Here is a 25,513-nt window from a genome sequence, read left to right as displayed (position 1 = left end):
ATGTGGGAGCTAGTTCCTCGACCAGGGATCAAACCCAGATCCCCTGTGTTGGGAGCAGAGTCTTAGCCACTGGGAAGTCCCCTGTTTAATCTAGGGAGACTATAAAGCCCTATTATATATATATATATATATATATATAATGATTTAAGATAGTCGCTGCCTTCAAAGAGCTCATTGTTTTGTTGGGGTGACAAGTCCCAAATCTCATGGGTTAAACTGTGCTGAGTGTAATGGTTCCTGATTTGGTTAATAAAGATGTGTTTGAGCCTAGTTACAATGATTTGAAATTCACGGTCTGAAACCGAATTACATTTGCACCAACCTAGTATCGCCACATGAGAAGTGGGCCCTCGAGGAGAAGTAACTACAGCCACGGAGGAGTTGCAGGGTCCAGAGTGGAGGTTCATGTCCCTTCGTGGCGTGTTTAAACATCGTCATGCTGCGCACTAACAGAGCCAAGCTGAGTTCAGCAGAGGAGCAGACTGCAGGATGGTTTTCTGTGGGGTTTGGCCACACTGTGGCCTGAGGGTTCTTAGTTCCTGAACTTGAACCTGTGCCCCCTGCAGGGGGAGCGTGGAGTCTTAACCACTGGACCAGCAGGGAAGGCCCCCCACCCCATATATTCCTTTTAAATTCTGTGTCCTATGTTTAGTCAGTCAGTCGTGTCTGACTCTTTGTGACCCATGGACTGTATCCCACCAGGCTCCTCTGTCCATGGGATTCTCCAGGCAAGAATAATAGTGCAGTGGGTAGCCTTTCCAGTCTCCAGGGGATCTTCCCGACCCAGGGATCGAACCCAGGTCTTCCACATGGCAGGCGGATTCTTTACCATCTCAGCTTTAAATAACTCTAAAAGTATTTATCTGTGTTTAAGAAAAAATAAGCTAGAGGTTCAACACTCAGTAACTAGGAGAGAAGGCAGGGAATGATTTAACCATCTGAGTGACAGTTCTTTTACCAAAAAAAAAAATGATGAGAAACATTCGTTATAAATTGGCCAGTGCTGCCGCCCTGCCAGTTTGTATCTTACATGCCTTAGTTCTTGCCTTGCAGTCATTGAACTGAGCCAGTTGAGTTTAAATTCACTGAACCTCATCAAGAGTATTCAAGATAACTACTGTTTAGTAGACCTTTTAACATTATTACTATTATTGCTGGACCACATCTCATTTAAAACCAATAGTTAACTGCTTTCAAGGTTGAAATGACTAAGGAGCTTGCTTCTTACTTTCCAAGTAGTTATGGTAACTTTGACGTGTGTAGAATGAAGCTTTACTAGTGTTCAGCAGCTTCCTAAAGAAGGAAGAACCGGTTTGAACGTATTTACACCACCTACTCAACTCACGCTCAACATAATTTCAACAAAGTTAAATCACACATTTTGTTCTGTTTAGCAAGATCTCCACCAGATGAAGTTTAGCTTAACTCAGTACTCCAGTTTACTGTTTGTGATCCAATCTGGACACAGTGAGGTGTCATTTTAGAACACTAGACAGGAGACGCTTGGAAGTCTGCATGAAGTGACACAGGATGACTACTTCTGAGAAAGGTTAAAGGTGAGCAGAGCTACTGGGGTCATCTGCATACAGCCAAGCTTTATTCTTTTGATAAGTACAACAGAATGTAAATAAGTAGCACAGATGATCAGGAACAAGTTTCAAACAATGAGGGTGCAAATGCATGATTTCAAGTCAGGCAACAATACAACTTAGCCCAAGTAAGTTAATGATAACTGAAAGTGCATCCGAGGCTTCCTAAGGACCAAGGCAGACACAAACGGCCTCGCTTGAACGTGTTCACAGACAGCTAGAGGCAGTCCTGGCTGACCGAAGGCGGGCGCGTCTGCAGTTCTAGTTTTCCGAGCTCGAGTTGCCTTTGTTTTTCCTGCCGGGCAGAGGGAAGCTGGATTTGCTCTGGGGCTGGGAGAGCTTGCTGGCCAGCAGGGTGAAGGGCTCGATCAGGGTCTTGCGGTCGGTGACCGTCACCTCCCACAGGCGCACCTTCTCGCTTCTGGCCCACTGCTGCGCCACCTCGGCGTCCACCTGGCGCTGCTCCGAAAGGTCGATCTTGTTCCCTAGAACCACGATCGCCACCTGGAGGAGGGGCGGAGGGGAAGGTCACACTGCAGCGTCAGCTCCCAGACCAAACGGAGAAGGGAGACTGGACCCTGTAACCAACCGCTTCAGACGTGACCTGCGTGGTGGGACGGCGGGGCAGCACCTCACTGCTTGCTTGTGCGTTTTGTTAAAAACAGGAGTGCGCCACCGGCGGCTGTGAGACGCTGTAACCGGTGAAATAACGGGTGTGAATGGAAGATGGGCTGGGGAAATCAATGCCTGGGATACAGATAACGTCTGACTGAAACGTGCCTGCATTTCACTTTGGCTCTTACTTGCTGTCTGGGAAATGTCCTTGAAAACACAACAGGGCGCCTGGAGCCGGGAGAGGCCTGCACCCCGGGGGACCTGACTCAGCCCACCCAACTCACGTTAATCCGAGTCACGGCCAAGCGCCCGAGGCAGGCGCTGAAACACCTGCTGAGCGCGTGCCCCAGCGGGAACACTGCATTAAAGGCAGGGCGAGCGAGCCTTCTCTCAGTGGGACACTTGCCACGCAGGGCACACGCGGGCGACGCGAGCGGCAGTCACGGGGCACTCAAAGCCGGGGGCAGGAAACGGCACCCGGGTGTTGAGAGGCCTGCAAAGGGGAGGCGGCGGGGGACAGCTCGGACCCACGGGCGGCCCGGCCTTTCCCGCCGCCAGAGGCGCGCTGTGGCCGTCCCGCCGGGACGGAGCTGCGCCCGGAGCCCGGTCTTCTGGCCGGTCTGTAACGGCCGTTTCTCAGCAGGAGCCGCCCTCCCGGTGCCCCCACCCCCTTGTTGCCCGCTCTTCCCGGCCGCAGAGGCGGCGCGCTTGGCCGGCAGACGTCCCCGCGTCTGCACAGAGGCCTCCCCTGCGGTGCCGGCGGGCGGCGGGGGGCGTCCCCTCGGCTCAGGGCCGCCCCCGCCGCTCATCGCCCAGCGGCGCCTGGTCACCGCACGCGCCACCCGTCGTGACGCTTCAGCGGGGTGGACGACCCTTAGGGAACCGCCTCTCTCAGCACCCCCTCCACACAGGCTAACCATCGCCCTGACCCCCGTCGGCACCCTCAGGGACCCGCCGCCCTCGCCGCCCTCCCGGCCCCCCTCAGCCTAGGCTCCTCTAGCCCACCCCCCTGACATCGTGATCACCTGGATCACGCCCCCACCCCGGTTAATTAGCAGCTTTTTTTCCCGAACGGCCTGTGTATCTTTGGCCGAGCTGGGTCCCCGCTGCTCCGGGCCTCTCCCCGCGGAGGCTTCTCCACCGCGGCGCCCGGGCCTCAGAGCAGTCTCAGGACTTGCGGTGCACGGGCGCAGCCGCTCCACGGCATCTTCCTAGATCAGGGAGCGAACCCTTCTCTCCTGCACCGGCTGGCAGTCTCGACAACCAAGCCCCCCAGGGAAGCTCCAAGTTGAACTCAACCGCACTGTGTGCCAACAGCGTCTACTTCATGTGGCTGGAGACCCACCTGCCGGCGGGTCCCCGTTCGGAAGCCCGACCTCGAGGGCGGTGCCGGCCCAGGCGGGCGCGCTCCCCTCTCGTCCCTGCCTCCGCGGCCGCCGCCTCCGGCCTCCACTGTGCCTCTGCCTTCCCCCCTCACCTCCGCTGACGTCCACGCTTTCAGCAAGAAGGCAGAAGCAACGGGAAGGGAACTTCCGTGTACTTCACCGCCGCACCTAACCGCCCTCCTCATCCTCTAAGCCCACGTCCACCCTCTAGGATCGGGTGTCGCTCCACCAACCATCCCCTCGCTCCTGTACCTCTCCACTGAGCCATCCTGCGTACAAACAACACTGTCTCATCTGAGACAACCTTCTCAGCATCCTTCTCCAGCTCCTGTCACTCTCCCTTCAGTCCTGACTCTTTGCGACCCCACGGACAGTAGCCCGCCAGGCTCCTCTGTCGACAGGATTCTCCAGGCAAGAATACTGGACTGGGCTGCCATGTCCTCCTCCAGGGCATCTTCCCCACCCAGGGATGGAACGCGTGTCTCCCGCGTCTCCTGCACTGGCAGGCGGGTTCTTGACCACCGCGCCCCTGGGAAGCCCTGCCCCCTCTAGGGGACAGACGTTCACCCTCTGCCTCCAGGCTCTTGAAGAGCTGCGTTTGCTGTGCTCAGCTCCCTCACAGCGGTCCATCAGACTTCATCTCAGTTTCATTAAACTGCTCCGCGTTCGGCTTTTTTGATCTGCCTTCAGCATCTGAGCTTGGTCACTCCCTGCTTTTTAAAGCGCCGACTGCACTTGCCGCCCGGTCTCTTTGCCCTCGTCCGTTGTCTTCCTCTTGCTTCAGAGGCCACTTCCGGTGCAGACTCCGCCGCCGCGGTCCCCTCGGTGCCAACCACTAAAGGTCAGCGTGCTTGAGAGCGCGCTAGTGCAGTAAACCCGGCTTGCACCCTGTCCCCCAAGGCCAGAGTCAGCATAGGGCGATCAGTTTAAAACTAAGTCAAAAGGAAGTTCAACTTCCTTCACATGAAGGAAAAACGGAGCTACAAAAACAGCCTCCACCCAGAAGAGTCACGGAATCCAGACATTTAAGCAGTGTTGTCAAGAGTGCACAACAGGCGCTTCCACTGTATTCCTAGGGGCGGCAACTCGGCACTGTCCTTACCCTCGAGACTTCCCTGGTAGCTCAGACGGTAAAGCGTCTGCCTACAATGCGAGAGACCCAGGGTCAATCCCTGGGTCGGGAAGATCTCCTGGAGAAGGAAATGGCAACCCACTCCAGCATTCTTGCCTGGAAAATCCCATGGATGAAGCCTGGTAGGCTACAGTCCATGGGGTCACAGAGAGTCGGACACGACTGAGCGACTTCACAAGATCCTAACTTCAGCTGGTGGATCTTCAACTATGTGCTAAAATGTACACAATAATAAAGTCTAAGATTATTCACTGTAGCATGGTTCATAACAGCACGTGACCCGAGATATCCCATCCCGTGTCCATCAGCCCGAGGCTAATTACATATGATACATCCATAGTCACACAATGGATACCAGGCATCAGCTTTAAAAAAAAAACAAAAAGGAATCCTGAGTACCGCTAGGGGAAGGACTCCAAGATGCATTACATGAAAAATACAAGGTGTAGAACAATAAGCCACCTCTGGTATAAGAGAAGAATAAGAAAAAGTATGTACATTTTTATTTGCTTGTATTTATATGAAGAAACTCTGCAAGGGTGCCCCTCGACTAGAAAGATGGGAAAATATTTAAAAAGCACAGTTGGGGTACCGGAAATGGATGGTTGAGGACAGGTGGGAACCAGAGTTCACTGGAGTCCTTTTGATGTATCGTTTTAATTTTTGAACCATGCGCAAACATTGCCCGTTTCATTTTCTTAAAAACAAACATGAAAATAAATCATGTAACCCCGGCTACACCCCGCCCTCCCTCTGCCTCCACCCAGAGGCGCCCTCGGCCACCAGCCTCCCCGCCCGCCGTCCCCAGCTTGACAGGTGCCGCCCCCGCCCCCAAGCTTCAGCCGGGCCCACCTGGAGCAGCCCCTCCGGACGCCGGCCAGGCGCCCGTCGCGTCCCCGGGTCTCAGCAAGCAGTTTCCTCAGGGAGGCCTTCCCGTCTCCCGCCTCCCGCCAGCGGCTCTGTGGAAGCAGAGACTGTTCCATGGTCTCCTCCGGCCCCTCCCCAGAACAGTGCCAGCCCACAGCCCGGAAAACGTCTGCTGTCCAAACTCGTCTACACTGAGCTACCACCTCACCCAGGGCAGAAGGGCTTCACTAAAATCTGTAAACGGCCTTCCCTGCTGGCTCGGCGGTAACGAGTCCGCCTGCCCGTGCTGGAGAACCAGGTTCCACCCCCGACACAGGCAAATCCCACCCGCCACAGAGCAGCTACGCCCGCGCGCCCCAAGTACTGAGCGGCCAGGCTCGCTGAGACTACAGCAAGCCCGTGCAGCAACAAGACCCAGCACGGGCAAGAATAAAGGAATAAAAATGCTAAAGTCTACGCATAACATGCTGGGGAGGGCGTGGGAAAAAGGAGCCCTTCTACACTGCCGGTAGAAATATAAGCTGGAACTGACAGTGTGGGGGTTTCTTGAAAAACTAAAAATAGATTAATCATAGGATTCCACATGCTCCGTCCTGGGCATGTATCTGGAGAAAACTCAAATTCAAAAAGATGCATGCACTCCTGTGTTGAAAGCACTATTCACAGTAGCCAAGACCTGGGGGTAGCCTACATGCCCGTCTCAGATGGGTGGGTGAAGACACTCTGTGTGTGTGTGTGTGTACAATGGAGTGTTAAGACACCGTGTGTGTGTGTGTGTGTGTGTGTGTGTGTGTGTGTGCAATGGAGTGTTAAGACACCGTGTGTGTGTGTGTGTGTACAATGGAGTGTTAAGACACCGTGTGTGTGTGTGTGTGTGTGTGTACAATGGAGTGTTAAGACACCGTGTGTGTGTGTGTGTGTGTGTGTACAATGGAGTGTTAAGACACCGTGTATGTGTGTGTGTGTGTGTGTGTGTGTGTGTGTGTGTGTGTGTACAATGGAGTGTTACCCAGCCATAAAACGGATTGACCTAGAGATTGTCAAACTAACTGAAGTCAGTCTGAAGAAAAAAGACAAATACCACAGGAAATCATTTACATGTGGAGTCTAAAACATGACACAGATGAACCTGTCTGACAGAGACAGACTCACTGAGAACAGACCAGTGGCTGTCGAGGGGAGATGGCCCGGGGAGGGACGGAGCGGGAGGGCGGGGTCAGCAGGTGCGAGCCTTCACATACAGAACGGAGCAGGAAAACCCTACCTACAGCGCAGTTTGTGACTGAAGGGTTAGTTACAAACTACACTTCCACGGATGTCGACATGACAAGGTTACAGAAATGGAGAACAGGTGAGTCACTGACGAGGGAGGGAGGGTGGGCGGGGACGCGTGGGGACAGAAGAGGTCCTGAGGGACCCCTGCAGTGCTGGGGGCCCCCAGCTATATCAGCGTCAGTGTCTCCGCTGCGTTATCTACGACGCTGCTGTTAGTTTAGTCACTAAGTCGTGTCTGACTCTCTGTGACCCCGTTATCTGCAGCCCACCAGGCTCCTCTGTCCGTGGGATTCTCCAGGCGACAATACTGGAGTGGGATGCCATTTCCTTCTTCAGGGGGATCTTCCCGACTCAGGGATCAAACCCGTGTCTCCTGCATTTCAGGCAGATTCTTTACCACTGAGCCAGCAGGGAAGCCCTATTCTACAATGGTTTTGCAGGACGTTACCAGCATTGGGGGAAACTGAGTGAGGGATCTCTGCTGTTTCTTAAAATTGCATGTGAATCTACAATCATCTCAAAATTTAAAGTTTGACATGAAAAAATATATAAAAACTAGGTTAACAGGTTCATGACATGGTTCCCTAGGCACCGAGAAGGTGGTCTTGACTTGGAGAAAGACCTGCAACAAGACAGCTCCAGGCAGGGGAACCAGTGACTGAGAAGGACTTCTGGGGGGACAAAAATATCCTGCTGAAAAATTCTGCAGAAAGTAGACCCCTGGAGTGTCACTGGGGCACGGGGACAGGGGAACAATGCTACGTGGACAGACATGGGCTGGATCATCCAGGACTTCACAGACCACAGTGAGAATCTTATTTTCAAGTGGCAAATCAATAGAACTCAGTCATTATTCATTTTTTTCCCATTTCTTTCCTTTTTTTTTCCTTTTTAAGGCTGAAGACAATCCTATATATTCAAAGAGACAATAAAAAGCCCTAGGATGCAGTGGTCCCAAATGATATGAAATGAACTATGTATGTGAGAAACGGAGTCACTAAAATTCAACTTATACATGGAAACAAGGAAAGGTAGAGAGTCAAGTGCTGGTCCTGGTGAACCCATCAGCTCTGTATTTCCTGGGCTAAGAAAAAAAAATCATGAAGATTACAGATATTGTGAATACAACTGAAAGCTTTTAAAACATTTTAATTGCCCAGAAGTCCATGCTACAATTTAAACAGAATTCACAGTTGGCTTTTTTTTTTTTAACAGCCTCACTTACCTCTTTTTTATCTTTGAATTTATCAATCTCCTTCTTCAGAAGCTCCACTCTTTGAAAGGATTCAAGGTTATTCACACTGTACACAAGAACAAAGCCATCGGCAAATGAAAAATAATGCTTGGGCAGCTCCACGCCTTCCTGCAGGCCTCTGGTGTCATAGAGATGCAACTGTTCCTTGACCCCTCGATCCGTTTCCACTGACGCCATGTACACATCTTCCATCGTCTCACAGTCCTCTATTCCTGGGATGAAAGGCAATTTATTATTTTTTAAACCTTTACTGAATCTGTTACAGTAGTGCCTCTACTTTTTGGCTGCCTGGCATGTAGGATCTCAGCTCCCCGACCAGGGACTGAACTCACAGCCCCTGCACTGGGAGGCAGTCTTAACCACTGGTCCACCAGGGAAGTCCCCAGAAATTACTTCTGTATATACAAATATCACATCATTACATTATTCATCTGAAACTAATAATGTTACGTCAACTTCATCTCCATTTTTTAAAAAGCTATTAGTTTCTGGACAACTCTACCAATTTTTGAGTATTTTCTCATCATGTACAAGTTGGCTTTCTAGGTTCCTTATTTACTATACCTAAGAATCATATTTCCACTTACTAACTTATTTAAAATGAAAAGTAGTTAAGATTCTTTCTTCCATATGGGAATATTTAGGAATAAAAGATAAAGATATATATACATATATATATTTCCATAAAGGAATAAAAGATAAAAATTTGGCAATGAGATTTACTATTACTTATTTTTAAAAAGTAACTTACAAGTCAGAGAACTTAATGTCCAAAATGGAAATTAAAGCCTGATTTTTAAAGTAGTTTCAACAACTAAGTGGCCCTGTTTTCTTCTTCATCAGAGTCAAGGACAGGACTTGGGTAATCTTGATTTTTCTCTGTACAACTTCCACTATTTCCAGGGTCTGTTTAAAGGACTCAAAAATGTACATGTCCAGTCTGGGTCTAAGCACCAGGCCTTAATTCCCAAGTACCTCCCGTGCACTTCTGTGTGACGTCTTCCATGTCCTTCACACTAAGGAGACTTGCTACCCTTCCGCCCACCCCTGTCCCTCCTGCTTTGTCCCGGGATCACCATCCATCTGCTCAGTCCCAAGTGTTCTCTTGGAAGAAGGAAGCATGGGTGAAAGTGGAAGGACTCACTCAGGCGTGTCCGACTCTGTGACCCCAGGGACTGTAGCCCCCAGGCTCCTCTGTCCATGGGGTTCTCCAGGCAAGAGTACTGGAGTGGGGAGCCCTTCCCTTCTCCAGGGGATCTTCCCAGCCCAGGGATGGAACCCAGGTCTCCCACATTGCAGGTGGATTCTTTACCGACTGAGCCACCAGGGAAGCCTGGTGAACATGGGTGGGTGAACATGGTCCCAAGCCAGCCCCCCGACTGCTACGATCTCTGCTCCATCCACCGCCGGCTCCCACTCCCCTGGCTGTGCCCTTCTCCGGAACCACTACCAACAACTCAGGAAACACCTGGGCAACACCTCATCCTCTCCAGACTCTGCTGAGATGTCAGCTCTGTAGGTTTTCTTTGGATTATCCTCTATTCTCCATCCTGCACTTCCTGTGTCTTGCACACGTAAGACCATTTCACCCGTCCATCTTTTCATATCTGTCCCCTCCAAAACCAAAAGTAAACTCCTCAAGAGCCAGGACTGTGGCTAATCTCTCTCTAGTTCTGAGGACCAACAAATCGACTTACGGATGTAGAAAGTCCTCAGAGATCATCTGAGTGGAATGAATGAGTGAGTGAGCTCACGCCTGGTGCCCCAATTTCATGCCCCCTGCTCACCGGAATGATGAGCCTTGAAACGGGCAATCTTACTCTGCTCCATCTGTGTGCCTTTTGTCTCTGCAACTCGTCCGTAACTTCCTTGAGAGAAACACCCACTGAATACACGCCAGGTATTCAACAACGGTTTGTTGACAAGGAGGTTAAGACGAGAAGATGAACAGTCTGAATTTCAACTAGTGTGAGATGCAGTCCATGAAGACACAAACTTGGCAGGGCTTTGATTACAAAAAAGTTTTAAAACAAAAACTACCAAGACTTTGGTAATGGTGGACGTTTTATCCACCAAAAGCCAGTCTGGTTCCCTTCCTCCCATTAAGCTTAGACCTTTTGAGATTTTGTCATCCTATAAACTGTGTGAAGTCAGACTCCTCGCCAGCTCTCCGGATCGCCTCTCCCAGTCCACGCTGCCCCATCCCAGCGGGAGACTAAGCTGCACTCTGGGAAGGAAAAATACAAGCTGCTGCAGAGGCGAACAGAGGGCACAGTGAAGACGGGGGCAAGTCAGGGACCCGCTCCCAGACTGCAGGGCCAGCTCTTCAGCCTCCAGGCAGAGCAATCTGAGGAATCTGACCAGTGAAAAAGTTAAAAACCCTAAATATGCTAACCTCTTGGGTTAACTCGTAATGACAAATGCCCCCCCCCAGGTCACCTTATAATGAAGCAAAGTCATGAACCCTACCCACAGCTTAGAGCTTTAAATTAGCTTTTCAGTTCGCCATTCTTAACTACTGAGCAGACAACCAAGGATTAGCAGACACCCAAGGAAGAGACCAAAAATCAGGAAAGAGCACCTGAAAAGAAAGAGACTATGCAAAGAAAAGAAAACAAACAAACAAAAAAACTACCAAATACTACATTTAGAGAGAGAAGATAGTGCATTCATGAAATAAGAATAGGATACTAAGAAATGGAAACTGAATATAAGGGCTAAAAAATAAAGATTAGGAAAATTCCGATAAAGTAGAACCAAACACTGAGACAGAAAACAGGAGAGGAGAAATTTGAAAAATCAGAAGCTTAGTCCAGAAGATCCAGCATCCAAAAAAAGAGAGTTCTGGGACTCCTATGGAGGTCCAGTGGCTTAAGACTCAGTGCTTGCAATGCAGGGGGCGAGGGTTCAATCCCAGGTCAGGAACTAAGACCCCACACGCCTTGCGGTGTGGTTAAAGCATTTAAAAAACATCATGTAATCACAGGAAGACATTAGATTCGGAAAACCACCTCAGCGTGTTTGTGCTCAGTCGTGTCCGACTCTGCGACCCCATGGACTGTAGCCCTCCAGGCTCCTCTGTCCATGGGATTCTCCAGGTCAGAGTACTGGGGTGGGTTGCCATTTCCTTCCCCAGGAGATCTTCCCGACCCAGGGATCAAACCCTCGTTTCTGGCAGAGAGAATCACAGGGATAATAATAGTAAACAGCTTTATTCAGAAGCCCCAGGGTTAGACTGCGCACCAGGCACAGAGGGCTGTCTGAGGCATCGCCCAAGGCCTCATTTCATCGGGAAACATTTTTTAACCCAAAAAAAACAACTGGAAGATCTGCTCCAGCAAAAGGAAGGCATAAACAAAAGATGACAAAAGGTCTAGATACAGGAACTGAAACCCAGAGAGAAGAAAGAAGTCAAGGGAAGTCCTGTGGTGATAGTTGTGCAACAGGCCCAGAGGATGCCAGCTCCCAGATCTCACCAAAAAGTGTGTGTGCGTGCGTGCGTGTGTGTGTGGTAGAGGATTATCTGATACAGCAGACCTCACAGAAAACAGAAACATCCGGACATGCATAAGAATTAGGAAAAGGTATAAACAAAACTAAAGAAATGATGAACAGGGCAAATATTCGCCTCCATAAACAGAGAAAGAAAGAAAGGAAAGGCAGTGCATGACGCTGCTCAGCTGAGAACATCCACGTGCGCCGGCAGTCCTCAAGGTGTGGTCTGACAGAGATCCCCTGAGGCCTCCTTCCAGGGAACCCACACGGGCCAAGGGTCAGACACGAGTGAGCGACTAAACACAACACAACAGGGGCAAAACTTTTTTCGTAACAACGCTAAGGCGGTCACCTTTTGCACTATGTTGACGTTTGCTGACGATGCAAAAGTAACGGTGGGTAAAACCACATTGGCTTAGCACAACTTCAGGCAGGGGCACCAACTGTCTTGGTGGCTGAATTCCTCACCACCTCCTAATGCAGTTTAAAAAGGAAAAGTCAATTTCATCTAAAAATGTCCCTGATAAAGCTAGAAAAATGACCAAATTTATTAAATCCCAATCTTTGAGTATGTATCTTTACATCTTTTCAAAATTTTACGTGATTAATGGGAAGTCTGCATTAAGTATTTCACTTAATGAGTAATGGTGACTGTCTGGAGGAAGAGTTCTTGTGTCTGAGTTGCAAGCTGAACTAGGCTTTTTCTTTTTTTTTTTAAAGAAATGACACACAAAAAACCAAGGGTTTTTTTGGGTATCTGGCAGACATTTTCTCAAAGATGAATAAACGGAGTCTATCATTTCCAGGGAGATAACTGACAATATATGTGGTTAATGATAAAATTTGTGAGCTTTCAAGCAAAAAGGAGAATTGTATCCATCAGCATAAACTCGATAGCCTCCCAGTGCCAATGAGATTGGTAATGACATCAACAAATGTTAATTCGGGAGATCTGCTTATCTAAGTTAACCAGTATTTTCCAAATGACCCATTCATGATAAAAAACCATGCTTGGGTAAAAAATCCATTTGATAGGCAAGATAGATCAATGTGATTTTAATGTAATACAAGTTCACTGATGTGGTTTCAGGGTTCACACTGCATAACCTTTAAGTAACTATCAATGACCCGAGTTTTAGTGAAATACCAAAGAAGCAAATCCTGAAGTATCTGCAAAGCTATTAAAATACTCATAACTTTTTCAACCACACACTTGTGAGAGGCCAGATGTTCTTCACGTATTTCAACTAAAACAACACACAACAGCAGGCTGAACGCAGACACAATGGGTTATGATAATCCAGCCGCCTTCTACTCGGCTGGACATTCGATTTTCAGAAATGTAAATCAACAGTCGTCTTCTCACTAAATTGTTTTTGAAAATAGAATTATTTTTCATAAAAATGTGTTCCCTTAGCATGTAATAGATGTATTGCTCTTACTTTAAGTAGTACATTTAAAATTTTCCTCAGTTTTAATTTCTAATGTAATAGAAATGTCGTGAGACATAGCCTACATAAACAGAAGCTGTGGGGATTCTGACAGGATAAAGGGATTCTTTCTCCCCCCTTGGGCATAATTTGTTTTTTGTACAAATTAGAATCTGAGGGTAAAAAATTCAGAACCGTTAATCCAGCATTTATGACAGGAGTGATGGTTTTGGGGAAATCAAAAGGTTTTTGGAATTTCTGATGCAGGCATCATAATAAAAACCGAATGTGGAATTAACCAAAGTTGTTAAATATTATTTTGGGAAGGTAGAAGAGAATCAGAGCTCATCAAATGGTTAATAAAAATAAGATAGAAATGTGCTCCAGGGTTCTTGCCACTGACAAACACTTCAAAGGGTTTGTCATGATTCTACCTAAGAGAAGCCTCATTTCATTCTGTTATGTCTGTGACCTCCTTAAAGCCAGAGAGGCCTCATCATAGCCTGGATCACAGAGGAAGTACAGAACAATTTTTAACTCAATGAATGGATAAATGAATGAGATAATCCAATTCACAAAAGTAGGTCATACTGCAGCAAACAGCTCTCTCTTCCATTCTTAAAACCCATTCGGCGGTATTGGAAAGTCATGTATGAAATGAGAAATGAAAGATCAATGTATCTGGAAGTCAGTGACTGCTATTCGTGATGTAAATGATCTACTGGAAACCACAGACAACACTGTCTTGCCTGTTATAACTCCTGTTCTAACAAAGTAAGTGCGAGCACTCCTGAATGTCAACAATATAAAAACGTTTTCTCCTTGCCCCTACATACCCCTTCGGTCTCTGTCGACTTCTACAACCCTCCAGGTCCCTCTAGACGACACCTCACCCATCTCTAGGTCAGCAAGGCCAATCAAAGATCCCAATCAGTTCCCAGAGCCTACAGAGAAACTAGAGAAAAAAAATCTTACCAATAGTATGATTCCCATAAAGGAGCTGCTCCAAGATCGCCGTTTTCCCCACAGATAGCAAGCCACAGACCACCACCTTGCAGCCTTTCCCCATCTTCTCTTTGGAGATCGCTGTGAAGAGAAGAGAAGATCTTTAAAAGAAAAGAAAAGAAAAAAAAATCCTTTCCTTTTTCTATGTTTCAATGTAATTAGTAATATGTACACAGGGGGATACTGGGTATTGCAAGTATAAAAAAAGAGATACAGAATAAAGTTTATTCTTCCAAACTCCATTCCCTGGTTCCCACATGCTCCCTCAGAGCAATCATTGTTATGGTTCCGTGTACACCCCTGCAGAGGTAACCTAAAGAAACACAAGAATACACGTATAAACATGCTTGTTATCAAAAAGAATAGACACATCTTATATAAAGACTATTTCAATATTAATTAAAGTCTACAGCAATCCAAACAGAATCCTAGACAAATCCAATCCTTGAAAGACTGCCTGCTCATCAATGTCTACCTGGAAAAACAAGCACTTAAGTAAAACTTTAAGGAGCCATGAAGAAAAAAATTTGGATAGAGAATGGACATCATTAAAAATTTGGATAGAGGATGGACGTCATTTCTTTAAAAAAAAGCATTAACACCATCAATGCCAACGTTAGTCTTTTCTCAGGACAGTGAGATACTGGATTTGGGGCTGTCTTAGTCACAATTCTTTCTGAGTCATGGTTCTTCATGCTAGAAAAATTGCTCAGGCACTTTAAACTGAAAGAAAAGGAAAACTTATTCCTCCTTGCTTCCTCAGATATCAAGGAAGAGGGAGATCAGGTAACATTTTATTGAACTTTCCTCAAGGTTTTGTTTGTCTTCCAGAAGGCAAGGTAACAGAAGACAAGACAGAAACGGAAAAAAGACTCATTAACTACAACAAAATAGCCTGCTAAGAGAATTTAAATTTCCACATTGCCTTTTATCACCTTCCAACACAAACCTTAATCATCATGTCCTCCAGTTCTCTTACCTAGAAGCGTGGAGGGGCTTCCCAGGGGGTTCAGTGGTAAAGAACCCACTTGCCACCGTAGGAGACGTGAGTTCAATCCCTGTGTTGGGAAGATCCCCTGGAGCAGGAAATGCTCCAGTATCCCTGCCTGGGAAATCCCATGAACAGAGAAACCTAGAGGGCTAAAGTCCATGGGGTCACAAGAGTTCGACATGACTGAGTGACTAAATAACAACAAAAACAGAAGTGTGGAACATGCAATAACTCTGACTTAAAACGGATGCCACAACTCCTTCAAGGCAGAAAACAACAAAAATGTTCAAATAAGCATCCAATAAGAGAGACCTGTGACATCTTTCTATTTGCACAAGTCGCACACCACTCGTTTTTAACCAAGATCTAAAACACTAAGTGAAAAAGAACTTTCCATCAGCCTTCTCTACTTTCTCAAAGTCTGTAATTTTTTTAAACTGAGGTATAGCTGATTTCCTTGGGCCTTCCCAAGTGACACTCATGGTAAAGAATCCACCTGACAATGTAGAAGACACAAGAGATGACGGTTCAATCCCTGAGTCAGGAAGATCCCTCTGTGGTATTCTTGCCTGGGAAATTCCATGCAAAGAGCCTGGCAGGCTATAGTCCACAGGGCTGCAAAGAGTCTGACACAACTGAGCCCACACAAGATGCATAACTGATTCCCAATATTAGTTTCAAGTGTAAAAAGATTCAAAATTTTTATAGATTATACTCCATTAGTTATTATAAACTATTGGCTATATTCCCTGTACTGTACAATATATCCTTTTAGATTACTTATATTTACATAAGTTGTATAAAAGTTGTTCCTCTTAATCCCCTACTCCTATATTGCCCCTTCCCCCTTCCTTCTCCCCATGGTAACCACTAGCTCGTTCTCTGTATCTGTGAGTTTGCGTCTTTCCTGTTACACTCACTAGTCTGTTCTTTTTTTTAACTCCACATGTAAGTGGCATTTCTCTGATGATGAATGACGCTGAGCATCTTTTCATGTGCCTCCTGGCCAGCTGTATGTCTTCTTTGAACAAGTGTCTATTCAGATCAGTCACTCATTTTTAAATTGAATTGTTTGGGTTCTTTGATAATGAATTGTTATATTTTGGGTATTAACCCTTATCAGTCATATTACTTGCAGATATTTTCTCCCACTGAGTACATTGTTTTCATTTTGTCAGTGGTTTTCTCTGCCGTGCAAAATCTTTCAGGTTTCAACAGGTGCCATTTGTTTATTTTTGCTTTTGTTTCCTGTGCCTTAGGAAACAGATTCAAACAAACATTGCTAAAATTTATATCAGAGTGTTCTGCCTATGTTTTCTAAGAGTTTTATAGTTTTTGATCTTACATCTTTAGTCTGTTTTGAGTTTATTTTTGTATATTGTGTTAGGGAATGTTTTAATTTCACTCTATTATATGCAACGGTCCAGTTTTCCCAGCACCACTTACTGAAGAGACTTTTTTTTCCTCCATTATATATATTCTTTCCTTTGTCATAGATTGTCAAAGTCTACAACTGTGTATAACCCAAATCAGGCCACAACACTAATCACATGAAATATTTTAATGCTACTATTATTATAGTGCAGTAATGATACAGTACTCATTTCCAGAGCAGTATGTTACATTTTACCAGTAGATAAATAATCATCACTTGTGTGATATAACCATTATTTCTTAGCTGGCATGCTCGGAATCATTCTGATAAATCTTCCCAAGAGTATTTATCACCTGCTTCCAGGAGAACCACTTCTATTAGGGGACTTTCTTTTCAATTTCAGAGTACTTGCAACAGAAAAATTCTCAGTCTGTCTTTATAAGGGCAGGGTTTGGTGTAACACTAATCATCTATGGTATGCTAACACCTATGTCAGTGACTATAGCCTGTATTAAAAGGTTTTCTATAGATACTTCTGAATTTGTGATTAATGTCATTTCCTTTATCATAGGATTCTACTGTCTCTCTCCATATTGTGGTCTCCTGTAAGTTACACTACTGAATCTTTCTTTCAAAGGGTTTTTAATATTAGTTAAAATTTGGGACTTCCCTGGTGGTCTAGTGGCTAAGACTCTGTGCTCCCAATGCAGGAGCCCTGGGTTCGATCCCCGGTCAGGGAACTAGAACCCACATGCCACAACTGAAGATCCCACATACTGCAACTAAGAGCCAGTGCAAGTGCAGCCAAATAAAAAAAATTTTTAATGGGATTTGCATGCCAAGTGAGAATTATTAAAAATAATAACAACAATGGTGACAATTTAAAGAAAGTTGCCACCTAACTATGAGAGAAGAGAACAAGAAAGTGGTGGCAGCACAAACTCACTCTGTTGTCAGGAAAGGTTGCCGCTGGAATCTAAATTCTGATTTTTCTACTATCTTCTATTGTTACTTCCCTTCCTCCAAAACATCTCAGCCCCATAGAATTTGTAAATACCAATCCTCACCACTTCTCCCCTTGAAGCGAAGTGAAGTGAAGTCGCTCAGTCGTGTCCGACTCCTTGCGACCCCATGGACTGTAGCCTACCAGGATCCTCAGTCCATGGGATTTTCCAGGCAAGAATACTGGAGTGGGTTGCCATTTCCTTCTCCCCTTACTGTTGTTCAATCAAAAAAGTCCCCCATTACCACATACTATACCAACCTTTAGAAAAAATTCAAGTGCTTTAAAAGGGTAGGTACACACTGTAGTTGAGGGAAGCCGCTGTTTTAAGAGAAAAAAAAAAGCCCAGTGATTAACAGCAATAGACTCTGTGAAAGGGAGGCGGGTATGAGTGCTAGGGACTGTAGAAAACTGAAAAAATTGCTGAAACCAACAGACTCCTGAGAAATCAGAAATCAAATATTCCTGAGACTCTTTGGAAGTAGTCTTAATTATCTGCTTTAAAAGTGGTATAATACAATTGTACTTTGATCACTTGTGACTGGAAGATAAAGTATGTTAAAAATATGCATTATTTTGTATTTGTGTATAAGAAACTGCAGGAGTTATTTCAATACCTCAGAGGAAACTTCAAGGGCAAACAGCAAAAGGAACTGAAAAAGAGGTAATTCAAACACTAGATAAGGATTTTAAGGTTTTGTAGGAAGGAGAGAAGGAAAGAAAGAAAACAGAACAGACCACGGTAAATATTTTACACCACCAAAAAGAAAACAAAGATAAGAATGTGATTACTTAAAACATACCTGAAACATTCTAGGTTCTTAGTTGTCTTCATGTGGAAAACAATAATACTACATAAACCCAAAGATCAGTGACCTGCTTTACCATCAAATAAAAAATATGAATTCTGAGGCAAAAACTACTGTGTGTAAAATAAATAAGTTATAAGGCTATACACTGTACAGCACAGGGAATATAGCCAATATTTTCTAATAATTATAAATGGAATATAACTTAAAACTGCAAATCACTGTTGTACACCTGAAACTCACATAATATTGTATATCAACTATACCTCTTAAAATTCATTTCTTAAAAGTATGAATCCTTCAAAAAAATTAACATCTAAGGTAAGATTCTGAATGAATAACATTAAATACACACAAAAACACTTCATTTTCTATGCATGATCATGATGGCAGGGACTTTCATGACATACAAGGAAACTGTTCTCACATTTATATATACTCATATTTACAAACAAAAATTACTAAAAGCTTAGTTCTCTGAGCATTATAATATTTCATAATTCCCAAACGTAATAGATATGCACCATTTCCTTCCAAATATAAAAGGAGGTCATCTGCAATGCCCTAAATGGGCCGGGAGTCACAGGAAGAGACATGGGGTGGCCAAGCCGCTTACTAAAACCAGGCTTTGAAAGTTTGAAAGTCTCCAGAGTAGAGCGCTGACCTCCAAGGTTCCTTCTAACACTCTAAAGTTATGAGGGCAGAAACTACTCACCCAGAAACCACATCAACACGAGGTTAACACCAAAAGCGGTAGCTAAGGGTACTTGTACAGTCCCTACCCTAAGAAACTGCTGGACAATAATATTCAATCTGGGATCTATGCATCCCTGATATTCTGATGTATTAATAAATGACTAAGAAAATGTGCTTAACAGACAAAATCCAATACAGTCTTAAATACATACTGCTCTGCCTTCCAGGCTAATCAATAACGTGGCTAGAGAGTAAAAGTGTGATCTAATCCATCCTGTTGAAAACACTGAGGCCTGTCAGTATTCTCCTGGAAGAGCCGCCGGAGACAGCAACCCCAAATTGTCAGTACGGCTGTTCTAAGGAAATCATTCTAGTTTTAAAGTAAAACACAGCTTTTTTATGCAACCGGAAAAATACTCACGCTGAAACACTGTTGACTTCATAAAGAGATGTTATGGATCTTATAATGTAAGCATAGCAGGAGGAAAGTTTCTACTCTTGTGCGTTGGTTTACGTAAACATAATGTGCAGTGCTTCCACTTGCCCATATAGGAATACATTTCACTTACGTAAATACATATTAAGAGTTTTGCAAACTACATTACACATAATAAATACAATAAGCACATTCGAGCTTACCATTCTTCTACTCATTCAGTAAATATTTACTGAGGGATTACCATAATGATAAGCATTAGGGATAAAGCAGAGGGCAAAACCAGAAATGATCACTGCCCTCAGAAATCTCAATATCAATTGAAAATACCAATCCAAATCTTGCAAAATTACTACATGAGACACTGCAAATTAAGAAACAAAACTGCAAAACCTAATTAAGAAATTAGCGGTGATTAATCACATTGCCAGAATCCTCTTTCCAAATGATGATCCCAACTTTGCAATCAATAGTTCTTGACTATGCTTCTCACACCCCACATCTGATCCATCAATAAACCTTCTACCTTTGAAACGCATCCATGGCTGGACCAGTTAGCGCCTCCATCACTAATGAAGTAGCCCAAGGCACCATCCTCTCATGCGGTCTCTCAAAGATGCCCCTGTCATATTCCCCAAATCCATGAGTATTCTACTTTACATGGACTCCTAGGTTACAAGACTTCTTAGGTTGTGACTAAATTAAGAACCTGAGAGGGGGAGATCACCCCGGCTTATCTGAGTGGACCCAACGTCATCACAAGTGTCTTTACAAGGAGGAACAAGAGGGTCAGAAAGAGAGAGACAGCGATTTGAAGATGCTACAATGCTGGTTTTGCCAATGAAGGAGTAAGGAGCCACGGAATGCAGGTGGGCTTTAGAAGCCGGAAAACAAAGGAAATGGATTCTCCCTTAGAGCCTCTAAAAGAAACACTGCCCAAGTGACAACCCCATTTTAGCCTAGTGAGATTCCTGATCTACAGAACTGTAAGACAACATATGTGTACTGTTTTAAGTCTGTAAAGTTGCTGTAATTTATTTCAGCAACAATAGAAAAACGAATACAACTTCCTAACTGGCCACTTTTTCCCTTCTTCCTTTTAGCCTCAAATGATCTTCTGTTCTTGTTTTTTCAGCTGCGCTTGCTTGTGGGATCTTTTAATAATTCCCCCCAATCAGGGACTGAACCCAGGCCATGGCCTTGAAAGCACTGCAGAGCCAGAGAATTCCCCCAAACGATCCTTTTTAAAATGTAGGTCACATGAAGTCACCCTTCTGCTCAAACCCTTCCAGCGGTTTCCAATCTCAGAAAGTCTGCAAACCCACAGTCCTCATAAGAACCTCCACCTCTTTGATGTCGCTTATTTATTTCAGCAACAATAGAAAAATGAATACAACTTCCTAACTGGCCACTTTTTCCCTTCTTCCTTTTAGCCTCAAATGATCTTCTGTTCTTGTTTTTTCGGCTGCGCTTGCTTGTGGGATCTTTTAATAATTCCCCCCAATCAGGGACTGAACCCAGGCCATGGCCTTGAAAGCACTGCAGAGCCAGAGAATTCCCCCAAACGATCCTTTTTAAAATGTAGGTCACATGAAGTCACCCTTCTGCTCAAACCCTTCCAGCGGTTTCCAATCTCAGAAAGTCTGCAAACCCACAGTCCTCATAAGAACCTCCACCTCTTTGATGTCGCTTGCTAGTTCCCCTGTGGCTAGATTCCAGCCACACGACTGTTTTCGTGTTAACGCAGGCACTGAACAGCTTGGCTCTGTTCCCTCTGACTGAGATCCGGCCCCAGGGCTCAGGTCTTTCCTCAAATGTCACCCTGAAGATTCCGGCCGAAATTTCTACCTCCATCCCAATACTCCCTACCGCTTCGCTCTCGTCAACGTCTGTCCTGAGCACTCACCACAGACTACAATATATGTATGTTGACTGCCCTATTCCAAGAAGCTAGAATTTTTTTTGCCACAACCCCAGCCACCTCCCCAGCAGCTGGGCGCACACGAGGCACTGGATAAATCAAAGCCCCTGTGAGGGGCTTTTGCAATGGTACCACTGCAACTAGGGGAAAAAACCAGCAAGATCGGAAAAGAGGTTGGAAACTAACCAAACCCGTTAATTTAGACGACAAAGGAGTCTCTTACACCTTCGCCCCATTTCAACTTAGAATGTGTAAAAGAGTTAAGCCACTTCATTTCTCTAAAATGAAAATATCCTGGAGGTGCAAAAAAAAAAAAAAAAAAAAAGCCAGTAAATAAACTGTCAATGAAGAACGCAACACAAAATGTCTGCATTTTCTCAGCTTCCCCCCACCCCCGAAACGCTCGCACCTGCCGACCAGATTGTGGCATATAAATAGGTTTTCAAAAAAAAAAACACCCCAAACCCGTGGTTCCAACGGAGCAAACCCAGGGACAGACCTGCACGCAGGAAAAGCGCCACCCAGGCGGGCCCCGTCCCCGCCCCGCGCCCCCGCAACCCTCTCTGGAGAAAACCCCTCAGAGCCGGGTCTGCGACGCCAACTGCTCCGGGAGGGGCGCAGCCGCCGCCGCGAAGCCCCCGCGCCTCCAGCGGCCCGCCCGGCGGGACCCCCGGCCTGTGCGCGCGTGCGTTCAGGGAGAGGGGCGCCCGCAGCCCCCCGCAGACCCGAGCAGGGCCGCCCGGCAGCGCCGCGGCCCCGGGAGCCCCGCCCGCAACCTGCCTCTCGGCCGCAGACGCCCGGCTGCCCGAACCTCGCCGCCGACGGTCGCCGCCGGCTCTGAGGCGCGCGTCCCGGGCAGCAGGAGGCGGGACCCTGAGGCAGGTCGCGCCCAATCCCGGCCGAACTCCGCCCACCCGGGCTCGAGGCCGGAACTACATATCCCATGAGGCCCTGCGCCTCCGTCGCTTTCCACCGGAAGGAGGCTTGCTGTCGCCGGGGGCGGAGCGCCAAAGGGATTGTGGGAGAGAGGTTCACTCCTTTCCGTCAGGCGGCAGCCATCAGGTAGGCAGTGTCAGGATATTTGCCGCTTCATCCGCCGCCGATCTCCCTCCACGTCGGCCATCCAGGCTCGGGGGCCCTGCGTCCTGGGAGTTTCTCCTGCCTCCTGCGCGGCGCGGGTTTGATTGAGACGCGGGGTAGCGCGGGGCGCGGAGAGGCGGACCCCCGGACCGGGCTGGGTAGGGGATGCGGTGATGGCGGCGCGGACCCGAGCTGGGCCCGGGGCGCGGAGAGGGAGGCGCGGGGGCTGAGGTGCTGGGAGCCGGGCCTCGGGCGTTCGAAAGCGAGGCCAGCGGGCCGGGAGGAGTAGGCGTCTTCACCCGCGCCGCGCCGCTCCATCACCGCGCCTGCCTTGTGTCCGCCGGGCGCTGAGGCGGACGGCTGCCCGCGGCGCGCGTGCTGTCTGACGCCCGCGTATCCCCAGGGTGAGCCGACATGGGCGCCTACAAGTACATCCAGGAGCTGTGGAGGAAGAAGCAGTCAGACGTGATGCGCTTCCTGCTGCGGGTGCGCTGCTGGCAGTACCGCCAGCTCTCGGCGCTGCACCGCGCCCCGCGCCCCACCAGGCCCGACAAGGCGCGCAGGCTGGGCTACAAGGCCAAGCAAGGTGAGGGGGGCCCCGGGGCGGGGGGCGCCTGAGGTGGCGGCGTGGGAAACCCGTCCCGAGGCCTCCGCTCTCACGGCCTCCCTGTCGTCCTCCTCTCAAACAGGCTATGTCATATACCGGATCCGTGTGCGCCGCGGGGGCCGCAAACGCCCCGTTCCTAAGGGTGCCACCTACGGCAAGCCTGTCCACCATGGTGTCAACCAGCTCAAGTTTGCTCGAAGCCTGCAGTCGGTTGCGGAGGTAAGAGACTTCTTGAGTGGCTCGCGTGTTGGTCACCTCCTGGAGGTGATGGAGAAGGATCTGGGCTGCTGTTAGGTGGTTCACTTGTACCTAGGTGAGCCCTGTTGTGTTTGACATGTGGTTTGGTGATTTTTATTTCTACTAATCTCAGTAAATCTTTTCCAACACCTACTTAGGGGGGAAAGTGCAAGACCTTTATAGATGCAGTATTTTTTTTAAAGACAACTCCCCGTCAACATTAAAATTGGACACGTGGGAAGATATAAAGCCTTTTGTAAGGGGAAGAGAAATACATAACATTGTGTTAGATGTCATCCAGTTTGGTTTGTCGTGATAGAATTCCCGTTTTCTAACACATAAATAAATACGTGGAATTAGGTTCTGACATGATACAGAAAAGGGTTTCTCGCCCATCTCCTCCCTCCCCCCAGCTTAAGTGGTTAAGAATCTGCCTGCAGCGCAGGAGATGCCGGTTTGATCCTTGGGTGGGGAAGATCCCCTGGAGGATGAAATGACAACCCTCTCCAGTATTCTTGCCTGAAAAATCCCATGGACGGAGGAACCTGGTGGGCTACAGTCCATGGGGTCACAAAAAGTTGCAAAGACAACGGCTAAGCACAAACGTGCAATCTAGTTGAGTTGTTACCAGAATTTAGTTTTCATTTGGGCATCTCCCATAGGTCATATAAATTAACGTGAACCTGTGGAGCCTAAACTTCTAAAGGGCAATTAAACATCTTAAAGAGGAAGTCTCCCCAGGTGTTACTTGTTATGTGTTGTCTTTCTTGGTTAGTAAATTAAGCTATGCTCTGTTGAAGAGGTTGTCCAACATGGGCCTGTTGCCCGCTATAAGCTAAAAATATTTTGTTTTAAAAGAAAAGGCATAGAAGGCCATGGAAGAGACCTTTGTAGCCTTCAGAATTCTCTTAAGTTTGCTAACACTTCCTTGTACTAGAAAAGTGCTGGGTTCCAGAATACTAAGTTTGGTTAGCTAGATACTAGTATTCACACCTTAATTGGCAAGAAGTTAGTAAGAGAAAGGTCTCAAATAAGCATGTTTGTGTTATTTTCTAGTTAAGTCTTCCTTCTTCTTGGGGTCCCAGCCTGTGGGGAGATGCTGAGTATTTGAGTAGTTTAAGTCAGAAGGCTTAGTCTCTTGTCTAGTGAATTTGCTGTCTTAATATGTTACTGGGATGTGTGGAAGGCTGACCTTGGGCCTTTGTTTCCTGTCCTAGGAGCGCGCTGGCCGCCACTGTGGGGCCCTGAGGGTCCTGAATTCCTACTGGGTTGGTGAAGATTCTACATACAAATTCTTTGAGGTTATCCTCATTGATCCATTCCATAAAGCTATCAGAAGAAACCCTGACACCCAGTGGATCACCAAACCAGTCCACAAGCACAGGGAGATGCGGGGGCTGACGTCTGCAGGCAGAAAGAGCCGCGGCCTGGGCAAGGGCCACAAGTTCCACCACACTATCGGTGGCTCTCGTCGTGCAGCTTGGAGAAGGCGCAATACTCTCCAGCTCCACCGCTACCGCTAATATACGTAATGTTTGTAAAGTTCTTAATCTAATAAACAATTTAGGACGTTCTTGTCTGCTTAAAAGTGTTTTTTAATTTGTCTGTTAAAACTAGTTGTCTGCAGATTGCTTCATTGAATGCATTGTCAAATTATGAAAGTTAAAAGTGCAATAATGTTTGAAGACTTATTGAAGTTACTTACACTTACACATATAAGTGTGTATGAAGTGATGGTGTATCTTGTTTTTAATAAGGGAAATGCCTTTGTTTTTGCTTTATTAGGGAGTTGATGTGTCCGTGTTTAAAATGCTGTTTGGTACAATAGGTGTAAAATTCTGTAAAAGAGGAGTACAGAAACTTAACCCTGTAGATTTGTTGATGCATGTGGTGAGACCTGCAGCTTTATTGGGGTGATGCAATGCTCTGCAGTTTTATGGAGTTTGGCAGGGCCGTTTTCAGTTGGATTTTCCTTGGAAATGTGAAGGGTGTCCTGATCTTTCTCATGATCATATGCAGAAAAAGAACGAAATTTTTGACTAGGACCTACATTTAGGCTTAATCTAATACTACATTTGTGTAACTGCTTCTGAAAAGCAAAAAGTAATGCCACCATTTTTAAGAGAATTGAATAGACCTGTTGCAAGAGGGTTCTGACAAATGAATCAAATCCTGGTTTACCTAAATTAAATTGCCTTGGCCTCCTTGGTACCACTGAAGTTCATATAAAGCTCCTGGTTCGGGCTTTGGGATCTGTAGAGTACTGAATTCCATGCAAAATGGTCGTGTATACATTGGTGTCGATTAAAA

The 25,513-nt window shown here is 46.6% G+C and overlaps 2 protein-coding genes and 1 non-coding gene across 4 annotated transcripts; 2 read left to right on the top strand and 1 right to left on the bottom strand.

Moving 5' to 3' along the window:
• Positions 1-925: 925 nt before the first annotated feature.
• Positions 926-22,138, bottom strand: NKIRAS1 (NFKB inhibitor interacting Ras like 1). 2 transcript variants are annotated; one of them, XM_061134692.1, is made up of 4 exons: positions 22,060-22,138; positions 14,019-14,129; positions 8,089-8,330; positions 926-2,093 (listed from the first exon to the last, which is right to left on the bottom strand). In XM_061134692.1, the coding sequence occupies exons 2-4, from the start codon at positions 14,110-14,112 to the stop codon at positions 1,851-1,853; spliced, it is 579 nt and encodes a 192-aa protein (XP_060990675.1). In that variant the 5' UTR covers positions 14,113-14,129; positions 22,060-22,138; the 3' UTR covers positions 926-1,850. The 2 variants fall into 2 exon arrangements, with proteins under 2 accessions (XP_060990675.1, XP_060990676.1); XM_061134693.1 differs by lacking the exon at positions 22,060-22,138 and adding an exon at positions 11,966-12,087 and having other exon boundaries at positions 14,019-14,121.
• On the top strand, positions 17,082-17,154 carry TRNAG-CCC (transfer RNA glycine (anticodon CCC)). Its single transcript has one exon. It is a non-coding gene; the product is annotated as a tRNA-Gly (tRNA).
• An 85-nt stretch (positions 22,139-22,223) lies between the features above and the next one.
• Positions 22,224-24,776, top strand: RPL15 (ribosomal protein L15). The gene is made up of 4 exons (XM_061134688.1): positions 22,224-22,341; positions 22,763-22,945; positions 23,049-23,185; positions 24,421-24,776. The coding sequence occupies exons 2-4, from the start codon at positions 22,774-22,776 to the stop codon at positions 24,724-24,726; spliced, it is 615 nt and encodes a 204-aa protein (XP_060990671.1). The 5' UTR covers positions 22,224-22,341; positions 22,763-22,773; the 3' UTR covers positions 24,727-24,776.
• Positions 24,777-25,513: the final 737 nt, after the last annotated feature.

Source organism: Dama dama, chromosome 32 (genome assembly GCF_033118175.1).
Source record: "Dama dama isolate Ldn47 chromosome 32, ASM3311817v1, whole genome shotgun sequence".
Classification (NCBI taxonomy): Eukaryota; Metazoa; Chordata; class Mammalia; order Artiodactyla; family Cervidae; genus Dama; species Dama dama.
Note: the sequence above shows the minus strand (reverse complement) of the source record. Positions and strands in the feature narration are given on the sequence as shown.